Source organism: Peromyscus maniculatus, chromosome 7 (genome assembly GCF_049852395.1).
Source record: "Peromyscus maniculatus bairdii isolate BWxNUB_F1_BW_parent chromosome 7, HU_Pman_BW_mat_3.1, whole genome shotgun sequence".
NCBI lineage: Eukaryota > Metazoa > Chordata > Mammalia > Rodentia > Cricetidae > Peromyscus > Peromyscus maniculatus.
Window position 1 is genome coordinate 46,066,935 of NC_134858.1, and position 16,903 is coordinate 46,083,837.

Genomic DNA, 16,903 nt, shown 5'->3' on the forward strand with positions numbered 1-16,903 from the left:
CCCGAGTGCTGGGATTAAAGGCGAGCGCCACCACCGCCTGGCTGTTCATTTTATTTTTGACAAGATCTTGTGGAGCTCAAGCTGGCCTGAGGGTGGCATTGATCTTCTGGTCCTCTTGACTCTGTTTCCTGAGTGCTGAGAAAGGTGTGCTCTGTCACATCTGTTTTTTGATGGTGCTGGTGATTGAACTAGTGATTTGTGTCTGCTAGGCAAGCACTCCACCAACTGAGTTAGCCCCCAGCCCATATGTACTTTTCATTCCTCCAATGAAATAAATATCAACCCAACTACTGAGGCAGCTCTTCCAATCCGAGCTCACACTCTAATTTCCCTTTAGATTGGGACTTGCATTTGATAATACATATTTTCTGGTCATTAATTAATCAATTAATTAACATGGGCAGTCATGATGGCTCGTCATCATGGCTAGTCACAGTCCTTGGGATACTAATGCAGGAGATTAGAGTAAGTTCAAGGCCAACCTAGGCTACAGTGCCTCTTAGGACAACTCACAGGCCAAATCAATATAGACAACCCCTTACTGAATTGAATCTCTCTTCCCAAGTGAAGCTGGTGATGTCAAGTTGAGAAGTGGAGCTAACCATCACACCATGGATATTGTGAAGGTGGTCTTGTTTGTCTCTGTGACTCCAGCACAGAGCTAGTGAATGCTCAGCAAATGTTCAGAAGAATGGAAGGAAGGGAGAGTGAACAAATGAACAGAAAGGATTTTTTTTTTTTTTGGCTTACACAAGAAAGAGCATCCTTAGAGGGGTCCAGCTTTCTCAGGCCCACATTCAAGATGATATCTTTTTTGCCACCATCTCCTAAAGCTTGGATTTGAGCCAGACTGCTGCTACTTACTGGGCTCAGTAAGCAAGCAGCACACAGGGTAATAGGTGCAGGTGCAGGTGGATACTGCTTCTCTGAGATGGCCCACAGTCCAAGATCTTGTAAGCCCTTGGGAGTAAGATAGACCCCACGACACAGAAGGAACAGAGCCAAGTGTGGTAACTCACATCATTAAACCCTGCTGCTTGGGAACGTGAGGCAGGAGGATTGGCATGAATTTGGTACCAGACTGGGCTCTGTAGGGAATTCATGGCAAACCAGAGCTACTCGGAAAGACGCTGTCTTAAAAGGTGACATGGGGAGAGGCTGAAGAGTGGTCTGTAGTGTGAATTGTAATTGGTCTTAATAATAAAAACCCAGAGTCAGACATCAGTGTGAAAGCTGAAAGATCAGAGAAGCAGAGCAGCCAGCCACTAGAAAGACTTCTTACCTCTAGGAATCCTCAGACTGAAAGGGCCGAGCTCCTGTCTCCATCCGCCTTATATTCCGGTCTCCACTTCCCTAGTAATAGGATTAAAGGCATGAGCTTCCATTCACTGGATCTGTTTCTCTTTTAGACTGGATCAATCTCATGTAGCTCAGGGTGGCCTTGAACTCCTGATCTTTCCTACTTCCTCCTCCCAAATGCTGGGATTAAAGTGTGTGCCACCACTGCCTGGCCTCTATGGTTAGCTAGTGGCCAGCTTCACCCTCTGATCTTCAGGCAAGCTTTATTTGTTAGAGCACAAACAAAATATCACCACAGTGGTCAGTAAAGTGCTTGCCAGATGTGGTGGTTTGAACAGGAATGGCCCCACAGGCTCATCTGTTTGAATGCTTAGTCAGCAGGAAGAGGCACTACCTGAAATTGATTAGGGGGTGTGGCCTTGTTGGAGAAAGTGTGTCACTGGGGGTGGGCCTTGAGGTTTCAAAACCCCATCTCAGGTCCAGTCTCTTTCTCTGCTTATGGGTCAGGATGTAGCTCCAGTGCCTGCCTGCATGCTGCCATGGTCCCCATCATAATGATAATGGACTAAACCTCTGAAATTGTAAGCAAGTCCCCAGTTAAATGCTTTCTCTTATATAAGAGTTGCTGTGGGGGCTGGAGAGATGGCTCAGAGGTTAAGAGCACTGGCTACTCTTCCAGACGTCCTGAGTTCAACTCCCAGCAACCACATGGTGGCTCACAAACATCTGTAATGAGATCTGGTACCCTCTTCTGGCATATAGGGATACATGCAGACAGAATACTGTATATAAAAAAAAAAAAGTTGCTGTGGTCATAGTGTTCTTCTCAGCAACAGAACAATGACCACTGCAACTATCCAGGCTCAGAACCAGGGTTATGAGCTGGCCCACCCCAACATCCACCCCATCTATGATCTGCTGGAGCATGAGAAGGGACCAGTCCTGCAGACCCAAAATTATAGGATCTCCATGACACAGAGCAACAGCAGGATAGCCAAGAGGAGTCCCAGTGAGGGCCCAGCATCCATAGTGTAGCAGAAACCAGGGGCCTCGAACCAGGCCAATGACTCTTTGCAATGAACACTTTCACATAAAGATATAGGGAACCACTGCTGCCTCCCCATAGGAGGCCTTACCTTCTTGAAGGAGGGAATAAGGGGGTCGGTTGGGGAGGAAGGCTGGGGGGCGGGAGGAGGGGGATCTGTGGTTGGTATGTAAAATAAATAAAAATTTCTTAATAAATGAAAAAGATATATGGAGCCAGGCAGTGGTGGTGCATGCCTTTAATCCCAGCACTTGGGAGGCAGAAGCAATTGGATCTGTGTGAGTTCGAGAACAGCCTGGTCTACAGAGTGAATTCCTGGTCAGCCAAGACTACACAGAGAAACCCTGTCTTGAAAAACAAAACAAAAATGTATAGATAAAAGGGTTTACTTTGTGACTTGCTATGTCACCCTACAGCCTCCATGAGGAGATTTTCCCCTCATATTTTATTTCATTTTATTTTGAGGGGGAGGTTGCAAGGGCAGAGGGTGGACACAAAGGAACAGGAAACGAATGGGATTGAAATGCATGATGTGAAAGACAGAATAAAAAGAAAGTCAGGGAAAAAAAAGAAAGAAAGAAAAAGCAGGCTGAGCGAGCCAAGTGGGGCAAGCCAGTACGCAGCATCCCTCCATGGCCTCTGCATCAGCTCCTGGCTACAGGTTCTTGCCCTGTTTGAGTTCCTGTCCTGACTTCCTTTGATGATGAACAGTGATGTGAAAGTAAGCCAAACAAACAAACCCTTTCTTCTCCAAGTTGCTTTTGGTGATCCTAACTAAGATAGTAGTCCAGGCTGTCTTCAAACTCACGGCAATCCTCCTGCTGCTGTGGGATTTGTGTTGTTCTGATTGGTTGATAAATAAAGCTGTATTTGCCTATGGCAAGGCAGCTTAGAGGCAGGCAGGAAATTTAAGCAGATAGACAGGAAGAAGAAAGGAGCAGCAGAGAGGAGATGAAAGATGTAGAAATACCAGTAAGCTACAGCCACATGGCAACTTATAGATTAATGGGCTAAGTTATAAGAGCTAGTTGACGAGAAGCCTGAGCCATTAGGCCATACAGTTTGCAAGTAATATAAGCCTCTGTGTGTTTAATTGGGTCAGAGTGGCTGTGGGACCAGGTGGGACACAGGAAAACATGCACCTACATCCTGCCTTAGCTGCCTGAGTGCTAGGATTGCAGGCATGAGCTGTGACACCCAATTTAGAAGGTGTTTTATTTACTTGTCTTTTTCTTCTCTTACTGTGTGAGGAATTGTGCTGGACATCAGAAATGGAAAGATACGAAAGCACCAGGGCCCTGGGGTGGAAGTTGAAGATAAATTTTGAGGGCTTTTTCTCAACCAACAGAGCAGAGGCAGCCACCTTCCTGGATTCTTCCCTAGCCAGGCAGTAGTGGCACACATCTTTAATCCCAGCACTTGGGAGGCAGAGGCAGGAGGATCTCTGAGATCAAGGTCAGCCTGGTCTACAGAGTGAGTTCCAGGACAGCCAGAGATACACAGAGAAACACTGTCTTGAACCAAGTCCCCCCTTCCCCCTCCCCCACCACCTTCGCTAAAAAAAAAAAAAAAATACCAAAAGATGGAGAAAGTAGATAGGATAAAGCCAGACAGAGGAAAGTGGCCTTTGTAGCCAGGCTTGGTGGATCAGTCCCCACCTTTTCCAGGGTTCCTATGAGGAGGAGAGAGCAATAAGGAATATTAGGTAGAATAATAGGCCTAGCCAAGAGGAAGAAAGACAGAAACCAAGAAGTAGCTTCAGGAGGACCTGGGTCAACACCCAAGGGCCCAGAACTTTATTCAAAGGGGCTTTTTATAACAATGCCAAGGGGTGGGGCAAAAGGCCTCCCCCTTGTTAGATACAACCAAGTGTAGACCCTTCCAAACACCTGAGACCCAGGCCCGTGGTCCAATCATCCTCTTATGCCGTCCTGCTGGGTAAAGCAAGCTCAGATCTCACTAAGAAACCTCTGTGGGCTCCCACATCTAATCTCAGCCTTTGGGAGACAAATGCAGAAGGATCACTGAAAGTTTGAAGCTAGTTTAGTCTATAAAGCAAGTTCAAGGGCAGCCTGGGCTACATAGAGAACATAAGGTAAGACCTTATCTTGGGCGGGGCAGTGGCCATGAAGCTAGAGATATAGCTCAGTTGATATAGTGACTGACTGCCTAGCACATATAAGCCCTAAGGTCCCTCCGGGACACTACAGAAACTAAGAACTGTAGCACGTGCCTATAATTGCAGCATTGGGTGGTAGAGGATGGAGGCTTGAGAACTCAAGGCCACCTGCAGCTGCACAGAGTTGGAGGCCAGTGCAGGCTATATAAGCCCTTGGGCTTTTTGTCTTTTTAGCTTTGTTTTGTTATGGATTTTGTTGTTTTGTTTATTTGTTTGTTTTTGTTGTTTTGAGAGAGTGACCTTTGTCCTGAGTACAGGTGACATGGCCATAGATAGCAGGACAGAAAGATGAGCTCCTGGTGCCTTCCATGGGCCACAAGCACACTGAGAAACTGCGAGCAGATAATTCCACACTCACACGAGTTGAACCAGTTCATGACACAGAATGCTAACGGGGCTTAAAATAGGAAACCGAAATATTGTATAAGTCTGTATAAGCTCTGTGATTATAATGCTGTCTCCAAATGGCCTGTAGCAATTATTCTAAAAGGCACAACAGCTGTATTTGTCCCCTCCTTGCCACTGCTGAAATTGACACTGTCATTGCTTCAGGAGGAAGGCTTGGCACTAATGATAGGGGGGCTGACTATGGCTGGAGTGTGACAGACCTCTAGTTAGGGCCTTTAAAGACTGAGCAAGGAGTAAAGAATAAAGCTCCCAGGAAGCCGGTCTCGGGCGATGGATGTAGTCAGAGCGCCACCGTGTGGCAGCCCTTCTGCTTGCTGTAACAAATTCTGTGTAGTGAGAAAACTATAACCAACCTATTTTGAATTATTCACTCATTTATGTATTTATTTGCTTATCTTGGCTTTTTGAAAAAAAGTCTTACTGTGCAGCCCTGTGTGGCCGTGAACTTGTGGACTCTCTTGCCTCTACCTCCCAAGTGCAACAACACACCACTCTTTAAATTGTGCTTGTTGTTTATTGAAGTGAGGTAGGTCTCTTGTTACCCAAGGTGGTCTCAGTAAAGGAAGATGACCTTGAGCTCCTGTTCCTCCTATGTGTACCTTCTCAGACTGGGAATACTGGCAATCCCCACACTCAGTATTAAACTTTCGAATTTTTCACATTTATGTGTTTATGTGGTGTGTGTGTGTGTGTGTGTGTGTGTGTGTGTGTGTGTGTGTGTGTGTGAATGTGAGTCTGAGCACATGCCATAATGTTCATGTGAAGATCAGAGGACAACCTTCAGGAGTCGACTATCCCTTCACTGTGTAGGTCCAGGGGATCCAACTCAGGTTGTCAGGCTCCTTGGCAGGTGGGTGTCTATAAATGATGAGGCATCCTGCCAACCCTAAACTTTATTCTTTATTTTTTAACATAATTTCTTTATGGATTCTTTGGGAATTTCACATCATACACCCCAATTCTGCTCATTTCCCAGTCCTCCCATATCCACCCAGTCCTCCCATATTCACCCAGTCCTCCCATATCCACTCAGTCCTCCCATGTCCACCCAGTCCTCCCATATCCACCCAGTTCTCCTATATCCACCCAGTCCTCCCATATCCACCCAATCCTCCATATCTACCCAGTCCTCCCATATCCACCCTTCACCCTTGCTGTGTTCCCTGCCCCACCCCCTGCAATTTTAAAAGAAGAATTAAAACCAAACAAAATCAAACCAACCAACAAAACAACAGCAATAAAAACAAAATAAAGAAAGCCCTCTTGGCTCCTCCATCTTTCCCGCCTCTCCCACACCTCTTCATTCCTCCTGGTGACATTGGGAACCGAGGTGTGTCACACAGTGTACCCTTTGGTTCAGTCAGCTTTATTTGCAAACATTCATGGCAATGAGTCATTGGTGTGGTGAAAGCCCTCTGGTTTCTGCTCCACCAGCATCACTGGGCCCTCAACTTTCTTATATCTCAGTTTTTAGATGATTTGAAAGTCATGCCACTCTTCAATTTGTTCTTCACTCTTTCTTTGCTCTGAATTTCCCTCTTGGAGTTTCCTAACACCAACCCACACCCACCCGTCCACTCTGCTCCCTCTCCATGGACAACTGTCAACGAGATACCTACCCCACACTAACCCCTTCACTCCTGCTCCTCCAAATCTTGATTCAAAGGAGCCTTCCAGTTTCCTTAAGTGACTTCTTCAGAGCAGAACTCCTAAGAAGAGGAATAAATAAAGCCTTGGTTTCCCACCCTTGAAAAATTTTGAAACAGAGCTCAGAGTACAAGCCTGTAATCCCAGCATCCTGGAGGCTGGGGCAGGAGGATTGACAAGAGTTTGAGGCCAGCATAGGCTACACAGCAAGACTGTCTCAAAAGAAACATAAAAGTTACAATATTATTGAACAATATTATTAAATTCATATTGAAATTTAGCATATGCTATGAGAGATCAAATTCTACAAGGTCTTAGAAGTTCCATGCCATCAGGACCTGGCTACAACTGATTTATTTCATTTACATAATAGAAATCAGGAAATGGAAGGGATTGAGGGGAATCTGGCCATGAAACCTGGACAAGGGGGCTGCCTTGCACACTGCCGATTACGCCACTGGTGTAAGGGATCTTTGTGGTGTAGGATCACAGGAAGGAGGGGACTCCCAGAGGTCTCCCACTCTTTTCCTGGGCAGACAAAGCTTTACTGGTCCAAGAAAGGTTTCTGGCAAAAAGTCAGCTGTAGGCCTTGGCAGTTAGAGCGCACAGAAGCCCAGTGGAAGCATAGAAACTGTACCAGGGTACAAAAAAGATCTGCAGATATTGTGAAAGGTGCTCCATTGCAGAGAACAGCAAGATGTACTGGAGGTGCAGTTTCTAAGTCTTCAAAAGGCAAATACTATGCATCCAAGATGAACTTCTGTGATCCTCCTATCCCTAACCTCCGGAGTGCTGGGATTACAGGAGTGAGTGGCATCATGCCTGGTTTATTGGTGCTGGGATTAGAACCAGGGCTTCCTCCATGCTGGGCAAACACTCTTTCAGCTGAACTACATCCCAACACCCAGAAGACAGTTAAGTTCTAAGGAACCTAAGGCCTAGCTTTTTCAGAACTCAATCATGCAGAAATGCATTTAACTATTTGCAAATGAGCATTACCCAGACCAGAGGATGCTCTTCTCTCCCCCAACAGCTTTGAAGATTTTTCTATCAATTTTACCAGAGGCACATGGTCCATGACCAGATCACATTTTTTTTTTTTTTATTGTGGGTCACAATTTCAGAGTTACAGTTCACTGAGGCCGGGAAGGCACCGTGAGAACATAAAACAGAAGCAGCCATTCCCAAAGAAGATTTTCATACGCATTAAAGCAGAAGTTAATCATTGGATGTAAATTCATCCTAGCCATATACCAGTGAGTCTGCTTTTGTTTGAGCTTCTCATTTGAAGATGTGGCCACACATGACAGTCACCATGGAGTTTCACATACACTAGTGCCTGTTCCCACACAGCCCATGACTTCAGAGGCAGTCAAGGTAAGCCTCAGTCATTTTGTGTCTGTGTATGTGCATGTGTGCATGCATGAGGGTACAAGTGTGTTTGAGTGTATGTGTGCAAATATGTGTGTTTGCATGTGTAGGGAATCGAGAGATCAACATCAGGTCACTCTTGACTTTTTCTTTCCTTTTTTTCTTTTTTCTTGTTTTTAGTCAATGTCTCTCACTGAACCTGAGTCTCACTGACTATGATAGGCTGGCCAGCCAGTGAGTTCCTGGACTCTTCCTGCTGCCACCATTGGGAACACACACACACACACACACACACACACACACAGTGACAGTAAGAGAGAGAGAGAGAGAGAGAGAGAGAGAGAGAGAGAGACAGACAGACAGACAGACAGACAGAGACAGAGAGAGACAGACAGAGACAGAGAGAGACAGACAGAGAGAGAGATAATTGCTATATTGCCCAGGTTGACCTCAAAATCTCCAGTGATCTTTCTGCCTGAGGCTCTCAAGTGGTATGTACCACCACACCCAGGTAATTTCCTCCTTCTCTCCTCATCCTCCTCTTTTCTCTCCCCCCTCTCCTCTTCCTCTTGAGACTCAGTTTCCTGTAGCCCAGGCTGGCCTCACATTCTATATCTAGCAGGAGATGACCTTGGACTCTCAATCTTCATGCTGAGAATATAGGCATGTACTGTCAAACACTGATTCATATTTTGCTCTTAGAGGATGTGGTTAGGAAAGCTGACACGATAGTACACACCTGTAATATCTGTATCTGAGAGGCTGAGGCAGGGGGATTGCTTTGAATGTGAGGTCAGCCCAGGCTACATAGCAAGATCTTGTCTCAAAAATCAAAACAAGGGGGCTGGAGAGATGGCTCAGAGGTTAAGAGCACTGGTTGCTCTTCCAGAGGTCCTGAGTTCAATTTCCAGCAACCACATGGTGGCTCACAAACATTTGTAATGAGATCTGGTGCCTTCTTTTGGTGTGCAGGCATACACGCAGGCAGAACACTGTATACATAATAAATCTTGAAAAAAAATCAAAACAAAAAAAGGACTTCCAGAAACCCTCAGCAATCAGAACCATGTCCCTAGTTCTGGTGATCTTATCTGTAGACCCAGGGATATGGACTTCACCTAGAAAACTGAATGGCACACAACTTTGGCTGTGGCCAGCACTTCAACCCTGAGGCCAGTGTAGAAGGTATTGCACCTACTACCCAGGTGTTTCAGTCTTTCATGATGCACTGCTCAGTGACTGCGTGTTTACCTTCCATATACAAAGCCATCATTATCATCACAAAAATAAAAGATATGTCTCATCCTCCTCCCATCCCCAAACACATCATCTGAGTGGGTAAAAGTCCTTGCTGAGCAAGCCTGACTAGCTGGGTTTTGAGGCCTGGAACCATTGGTGAGAGGAGAGAACGAACTTCTGAAGATTGTTTTCTAATCTCCACAAATGTGCTTGCACACACACTAATGATAATAATAATAATAATTTTTAAAGAATAGTGTGTCCTGGTTAAATGGAAATACTTTCTCCAAGGCCATATCCTATCCTGGGGTGGCTTACTTCCTGTGAGTTTTGTTATGGCCAGCTCTGTCTCTCTTTCCACTTAGGGCTAATCCAACACCAAGAAGGTTCCACTGAGGTCGTTACCCTGTCTTGCAATTCTATGTCTCCTTTTCAGTCTTGCTTCTCTTCCTTCTCTCTTGACCCCCAAAACACTCAACAGGATTTCCTCACACATGGCCCTTTGTTTACTGTTGATGTAAATGAATGCCAATAGTGATCCACGATGACAGATGTGGACTCTGCAGATGGACAGCCTGAGGTCTAGCTAGCAGGAGGACAGCATCATTGTTAATAGTGCTCACACCAAGAAGCATCAGGACTCTTCCAACGTTGCCTGGTGTTGCATTAGAACGGCATACCGAAGGAGAGAAATGGGTTGCTAGCCAAGTGCGATATCTCAGATATCTGAGGTTTGTTTGTTGTGCTGGTTTTTGTTCCTTTGTTCATCCATTCCTGTCATTTTGTTTTATTTTAGATAGTCTGGCTTCAAAATTAATAACTGAGGATGAACTTGAACTTCATTTTTTAAAAATGTATTTATTTATTTGTTTGTTTGTTTGTTTGTTTTTCGAGACAGGGTTCCTCTATGTAGTCCTGGCTGTTCTGGAACTCATTCTGTAGACCAAGCTGGCCTTGAACTCAATGAGATCCGCCTGCCTCTGCCTTCCAAGTGCTGGGACTAAAAGGCTTGCACCACCACTGCCCCATTGACCTTGAACTTCAGATTTTCCTCCCTCCACCTCCTGAGTACTGGGATTTACAGGAGTGGTCTTTAAAAGACATTGAGTGTCCTGGCTTCACCTAACTAAAGCTCTGAGGAAAAATAAGGAAAAGCAGAAAACAATTAACCAGCAGTTAAAAGCTTTGTGTGAATGCAGAGAGCCTCCAAGGTGGAGGGTTAAAGGTCATTATCTCCTGAGGTCAAAGGTGAATAAAACTGAGAATCCGGACTTAACCAGCAGACTATCCGTGTTCCTGAGAAGTCAATTTCCCAGCAAAAAAACTGTTTAAGTTCTTGCTTTTTAAATGCCAATTCATTAAGCTCTTCCTTTTAATTAGAATGTTTGATTCATTAATATTTAAAGTAATTATTGACATTAACAGATTGAGATCTCTCATCTTATCTATTTTCCAGTTTGCTGTTTGTTTTTTGTTTTTGCTTTTTTGGTTTTTCCAGACAGGGCTTCTCTGTGTAGCCCTGGCTGTCCTAGTACTCGCTCTATAGACCAGGCTGGGCTTGAACTCACAGAGATCTGCCTGCCTCTGCCTCCCGAGTGCTGGGATTAAAAGAACACACCACCACCACCAGGCTCCAGCTTGCTTCTTAGTGTTTTTTGGTTTTTGATTTTTTTTGGTAGGCTGACATCAAACTTAGTACACAGCTGAGGATGACCTTGAACTTCTGATCTTCCTTCTTCCACTTCCTCAGTGTTGGATTTACAGGCACAGCACACCATCATGCCTGGTTTAGGAGGTGCTGGAGTTTGAACCCAGGGCATCCTGCCTACCAAGCAAGCACTCCAGCCAACCCAGGTACATTGTATATCTGCACGGTTTATATTGTGCTAAGAATCAAGCCTAGGACCTCCTTCTTGCTAGGCAAGCCTTCTACGAAGGGAGCTATATCCCTAAACTCCTGCCTTTGATTTGTCTACATTTCTATCTTCATTTCCTATTTGCTTTTTAGTTACAGGTTTTGCTTTTTTACTTAGTAGTTATTGGGATTCATACATACACTGTTTTTCTTTTCCTTTCTTTTTTTTTTTTTTTTTTGAAACAGGGTCTTAATAAAGTTCAGGATGACCCAGTACTTATTATGTAGCCCATCCACACTAGCTTGAAATTTGCAGGAATCTTCATGCCTCTGCTTCCCCAGTGCTGGGACTGCAGGGTGATGGCACCATGGCCAGCCATTCTTCTCATAGTCTACAGCATCGGTGGATTTGGTTTGTAGTTTTCTGTCTTTCTCATTGGCTTTCATACCTCCCTCACTTTTGTGTGTCTGTTTTTAAGTCTTGGTTCACAATTCCTAAAGCTAGAGGGCTGGATGCTTTTTCAACCACTAGTCATACTGTGACTGTGGCCTGCTGTTTTTGAGTAAAGCTACAAAGAGGGCACACACCCTTTGTAGAACTTTGGTTTCTGTTTTGATTTCCTTTTCAAAACTGTGGTTGATCTCTGGAGCCTTTGTTAGCCTGTAGGCAGGTACTTTTAGAGGTAAATACCCATGCTTCAGAGGTAGGGTATGGGGAGAGGGAAGGCTGCTGCCCCTGTAAAGGACTGACTATGGAGCCTTCAAAATTGTTCATTGTTGTTATTTCAGATAATGGTCTCCTGAGAAACAACTAAAAATAGCTGGTTCATTTGGATTGACTCTTTTTATGAGTCCTAGGATAAACTTTGCTCATTATAATACTAAATTCTCCACCCAGAGGCTTTGTGCTCCCCTATGTGTGTGAGAGAGGGAGACAGACTTTTTATTATTACATTTATTCATTTTTGTGGATGTGTGTGGGATAATGTTCTGTGTACCACAACAAGTGTGTGGAGCTCAGAGGACAGCTTTCGGGGGCTCTGTTCTCTCCTTCCATCATGAAACTCATGTCTTCAGGCTTGGCAGTAAGAGCCTCTACACAACTGAGCCATCTCTCAGACCTCTGCCATTGTTTTGAACATGTTGTATGAGCTCAAATTGAGTATGCTCAGGAATGTGCTCAATTCTGAATGTGATGTATTTTTCCAATGGGAGTATGTATATTTTTCTCCAACAAAAGCCTGTTTCTGCCAGGCCTGATGGCATAGGCCTGTAATCTCAGCAGTGGGAGGCTGGGGCAGTAGGTTCAAGAGTTGAAGGCCAGCCTAGGAAACATAGTGATATGTTATCTTAATAAAAATTCTGTTCATAGAGGCCTTGCTTTGAACTCCAGTGCATGTCTTTCTTGTTTGTTGCTATTTGTCCATTCTTTGCTGAGACTGGCTTTTGTTTATATATCCCAGCCTAGCCTTGGGCTCACTATATAGTTAGTTCTAGTCCAGTCTCAAACGCATACCAATTCTTGTCTCAGTCTCCCAAGTTCTAGGATTTTAGGTTATGTACCACCACATCCAGCCCTCCTTTCATCTCAACCCAACTCCCCTGTTTTTGGATTTTGAGACAGAGTCTCACTGTGTAGCTCTGGCTCTCCTGGAACTCACTATGTAGACCAGGCTGGCCTTGAACTCATAGAGATCCACTTGCCTCCTCAGTGCTGGGATTAAAGGCCTGGGCCATTTATGCTCGGCCTTCCCCAGCTCTAAACTATCATAGATGTATACTATGTCTTTTGACAATAGTCACCCCATTACCCTCACTTCTCTCACTCCCACTGAACCCCTTTCTTTACAACGAGCCCTCCTCCTAATTCCATGTCTTACCATTCTTTCGGTGATACTGAGTGTCACGATTCCTAGGGAGATGTAAACAGACACGCCACACAGAGAACTGATGACAGATCATAGTAAGAATACCAAAGTCCAAACTTGGCAAACCACTGAGTTTTATTGGGGTTACTTATAGGAGTGTGGGTGAGGGGCACTTACAGGAGCAGAAATAACTCACCAACAAAGCCCATGCCAGCATGGGTGACCGTCCAATAAAGCTGGAAACCTGAAGCACCCTGCACACCTTGCAGGCAGCTTGACAGCTAGTAGTGGGTCTCTTTCCAGGCAGCCCAGCTTTCCTGAGAGCATCTCTCAGCAGTTCTGTTTATATGTGCTTGGGGAAGGAAAGGAGGGACCTAGTCAGTCTGGTCAGTTTCAGGTCGCTTTTGAAGCTATCTGAAGCCTTTGAGTTGTTTACTTCCTGAACTTAAGGAGCTACCCTCCCAAGTAGGTTTTATTCTGGAGGAAACTGCCCCACAACAGTGCCCCACGGAGCTCTGTCAGGGCTGCTTACGTGGGAATGAGTAAGGGGTTACTTAAAGGCACATGAACAGCTTAACTGACTACATCACCGAAGAAAATGTCTCTTCTGGGGGCTGGAGAGATGAATCAGCGGTTAAAAGCGTATAATGCTCTCGCAGAGGCCCTAGGTTTGAGTCCCAGCACCCAGACAGTAGATGGTTGCCACCTGCCAAGGCAGCTTCTTGTGCTGACACCTCCTGTTTTGTGATTTGGCTCTCCCATGTGTGCAGACACGGGAAACACCTCATCTTTGACTGTGTAAGTCAACCTGACCAATCCCTTTGCCATTTTATAAAGTGCAAGGGTTCTCTTCCTCAGAGAATCCTGACAAAGATGGACCTGGTTAAGCACGGTTCCCAACTCCCAGCCACACAGGAGGCTAAGGCAGAAGCATAGAAAGTTCAAAGTCAGCCGGGGCAACTTAATGAGACTGTCTCAAAGTAAAACATCGTTGAGCATGATAGTACAGACTTACCATCATACACGACCAGGTGGAGACAGAGGATCAAGAGTTCAAGGCCAGCCTTGGCTACTACTGAGGCTAGTATTATTAGCCACGTGAGATCATGTCTCAAAATTCCAAACCTAAACCACCAACAATAAAGGCCCTCCTCCCAAACATTAAGAGGAGCGGGGTGTGGCTTAGTGCCCTAGGCTCCACACAGCTTACACACACACAGGGCCTGGAAACGGGAAATTAGAACATTTGGCGACCCTGTTTAAGATCAAGGATACCATGCTGAGCTCTGTGAGTGTGCTGGCCCGCTCAGTTGTCTTTAGAGAGATCACTGGGGTCAGCCTATGTCTCTCTTCGCGTGCCCAGACTAAGAAATGGCTCGAAGAAGGCCTGGTTGAAAAAGTGTCAGCACAGGGAACCCAGCAGCCAGCCTCGCAGGGCCTACGGGGACTTGGGACCGGGCCGGACGCGGATGCGGGGCTCAGCCATCGCAGGCTGGAGAAAGAAGGAGTCTTGGAGACCGAGAGGCCTCGCCGCCCACTTCCTGGGCACCGAATGCGGAAATGGCAACGGCGGGCGACGCGACGCCGACCCGTTAGACAGTGCCCGGCTGCGGTCACGTGGGCCTAAGCACGCGGAGAAGCCCCGCCCAGGACTCACGCAAGCCGGGGGCGGGCCTCCGGCGCACGCTGCGGGCGTGACAGAGTGTGTGGGCGGGGCCTCAGGGGGGGAAACCTCGGGTGTGAGGGTGGGGCGTGTGGGCGGGGCCACCGGCGCAAGCTGCTGGAGGGATGGGAGCCAGCGGGCGGGGCGGGGCGGGGCGGGGGGTGGAGGGGTGGGGCCTCCCGCGCGCGCCGTGGGCGGAGCCTGTGCCGCGTGCTGCGGGTGGGGGGGGGAGTGTTGGGAGCGGGCTGGTGTGGGCGGGGCCTCCAGCGCGCGCCGCGGGCGGGGGCGGGACGTGTGGGCGGTGCCTCCCGGTACTCCGGGGCTTCGGGGGCTGCGGCGGCGGCGGCGGCGACGACGAAGACGACAAGAGTAGGGCTACGCGCAGAGGGGCGCCACGGCCATGACTGCGGAGCTGCAGCAGGACGACGCGGCAGGGGCGGCGGACGGCCATGGCTCGGTGAGCGGCGGGTGAGGGTAGCGGGGCCCGAGCTCCGGCCGAGAGGGGCGCGGCGGGCCAAGCGGGCGCGGGCCGGCGGAGGCCAGGGCCTGTGGGCTGAGGGCGGGAGCACCCCCGGCTCGCCGGGGACTTAACGAGGCTGGGGTCGCGTGCCGATGGGAGGTTGCCTGGTTGTATGGGCCAACTCAGGTTCCGAGTGGGATCGAGTGCGGGACCCGGTGCTGGGGAACCCTACCGAGATGGGGTTGCACGTGAGGTCGTGGGCATCGGGGTCACCCCGAAGTGTGCGCCCGGCCCTACCCAGGAGCTACAAACTTCCAAAAAGCTCTGTTGCAGTGCCTTATTCCGACTCTCAAATCAGTTTTAAGGCAGTGGCTTCCCAGAGGCTTAAGCAGACTCAAGTTATCTCACTTAAAGCCGGCGTTTATCAACAAAGTGCAAACAAGACCTGGAGTCCTACTCCCCCCTCTTCCCGCCCGGCTTTTCGTTCGGTTCTTCCTTTTCTTTCGGGAACAAATCAGCTTCCCCAATTACCTCATTGATCACTGTAGATTTTGAAGGAGGGGAGAGGAACACAATGAATAAAAAGGCACACCGATTAGGTTCCTAATATTTAAGAAGGTTGAAAAATATTACAAGGATCTTTGGGATGAGGTGGTGAGGGTTCACAAACGCTAGCTTGGAGGAGAACATTAATAAAAGGCTAATAATAATAATGTCTCTTGAAGAAACTTGGGAGGTGGGCAATTTGAGACTGTCATCTTGTGTTACAAAGTAACACTACATCCTCACCCCTCAGGAACTGCACTTTTTAAAAGAATGGAAAATCTGTACCAAGTATTTAAATACCGTGCTTTTAAGCGAGAAAGTTCATAAAATATTTAGAATACGAAAGTCAATTTCTGCTAAGAAACCCCTTATTTCTTAGTTTTAATTAATTTGACGTGATGGGGGTCAAGCTTGGAGCCTAATCACATGGAGTGGGGCACGTACTACACTCCCAGACTAGGGAGTTTAAAACATTGGAAGCTCTTTAAAATTTGTGTAGAAAAAAAAGGTATCTCTAAGACTTGGGCTGGGAAATGAAAGTAGGTGGATGGTTTTTCTGTGATCAGATAAAATTGCATTGTTAGATACTCACCAATGTCTTTTGGATGCTGGGTTTTATACTTTTCTGTTTTTTTTTTTTTTTTTTTTTTTCAGAGAATTAAGTCTACTTGTTTTGGGGACAGTGACTTAAAAACAGGTGGTGAGATTTGGTTTTGAGACAGTCATTGATACTATTTTAAGGGAGAGCAAGTCATATTTAAATTTGTTCCGGGCTCCGTCATTTAAGACCACATGGCTTTTAATCAGTGGTATCTTCGTTTACCTCTGCCACAGTCTGAGTAGTGACCCCTCTTTCAGCACTCCCCATTGGAGGGTTTGTATGTGAGGTGTTTGATGAGCATTGTGTATAAAGTCATAGCTATTTTGGGAAGGCTTGGCACTCCCAGGCTGTGGCTGGCTGCAGTAGCATGATTCCTGACGGACGGACGGCCTGCAGAGTGATGACATTTGCTGGTATTCCCAGAGATTTTGCCCCAGGCTGACAGATGATAAGCTCTGAATGCTTGATAACTGTTGCCCTTTTTGCTCAGGCTAGGATGAAATGCTTGAAGGCACAGGTTGGGTTGAAGGAACTTAATATGTGGAGCATAACTTTTACATTTCGGGAGAGTATTAATAACTTCTTCCTCTTGGTGAGTTCAATGTAGGATGGCTTCTTTTCTTTTGAATTCGCGGAGGCATTCTGCCTTCCCTTAAAAGATGTTTAATGTAGTTGAGAGGCGCTATCCTCCCCCGACACTCGGGAGCTATTTAAAACCTACC

The 16,903-nt window shown here is 46.7% G+C and overlaps 1 protein-coding gene and 1 long non-coding RNA gene across 13 annotated transcripts in view; one reads left to right on the top strand and one right to left on the bottom strand.

Moving 5' to 3' along the window:
• Positions 1-1,280: 1,280 nt before the first annotated feature.
• On the bottom strand, positions 1,281-14,478 carry LOC121831100 (uncharacterized). The gene is made up of 3 exons (XR_006074496.2): positions 13,108-14,478; positions 6,551-6,640; positions 1,281-1,353 (listed from the first exon to the last, which is right to left on the bottom strand). It is a non-coding gene; the product is annotated as an uncharacterized LOC121831100 (long non-coding RNA).
• Positions 14,479-14,846: 368 nt separating this feature from the next.
• Usp28 (ubiquitin specific peptidase 28) overlaps positions 14,847-16,903 on the top strand; it is a 63,234-nt gene continuing 61,177 nt past the window's right edge. For 11 of the 12 annotated variants that reach the window (XR_013052737.1, XM_076576246.1, XM_076576249.1 and 8 more), the window contains exon 1: positions 14,847-15,031. Coding sequence is in view for 10 of the 12 variants with exons in the window: in XM_076576246.1 (XP_076432361.1) it covers positions 14,975-15,031 (57 nt within the window). In the remaining 2 variants the exon portion in view is untranslated. The remainder of the gene's footprint in view (positions 15,032-16,903) is intronic. The other variant, XM_076576257.1, reaches the window with a different exon arrangement.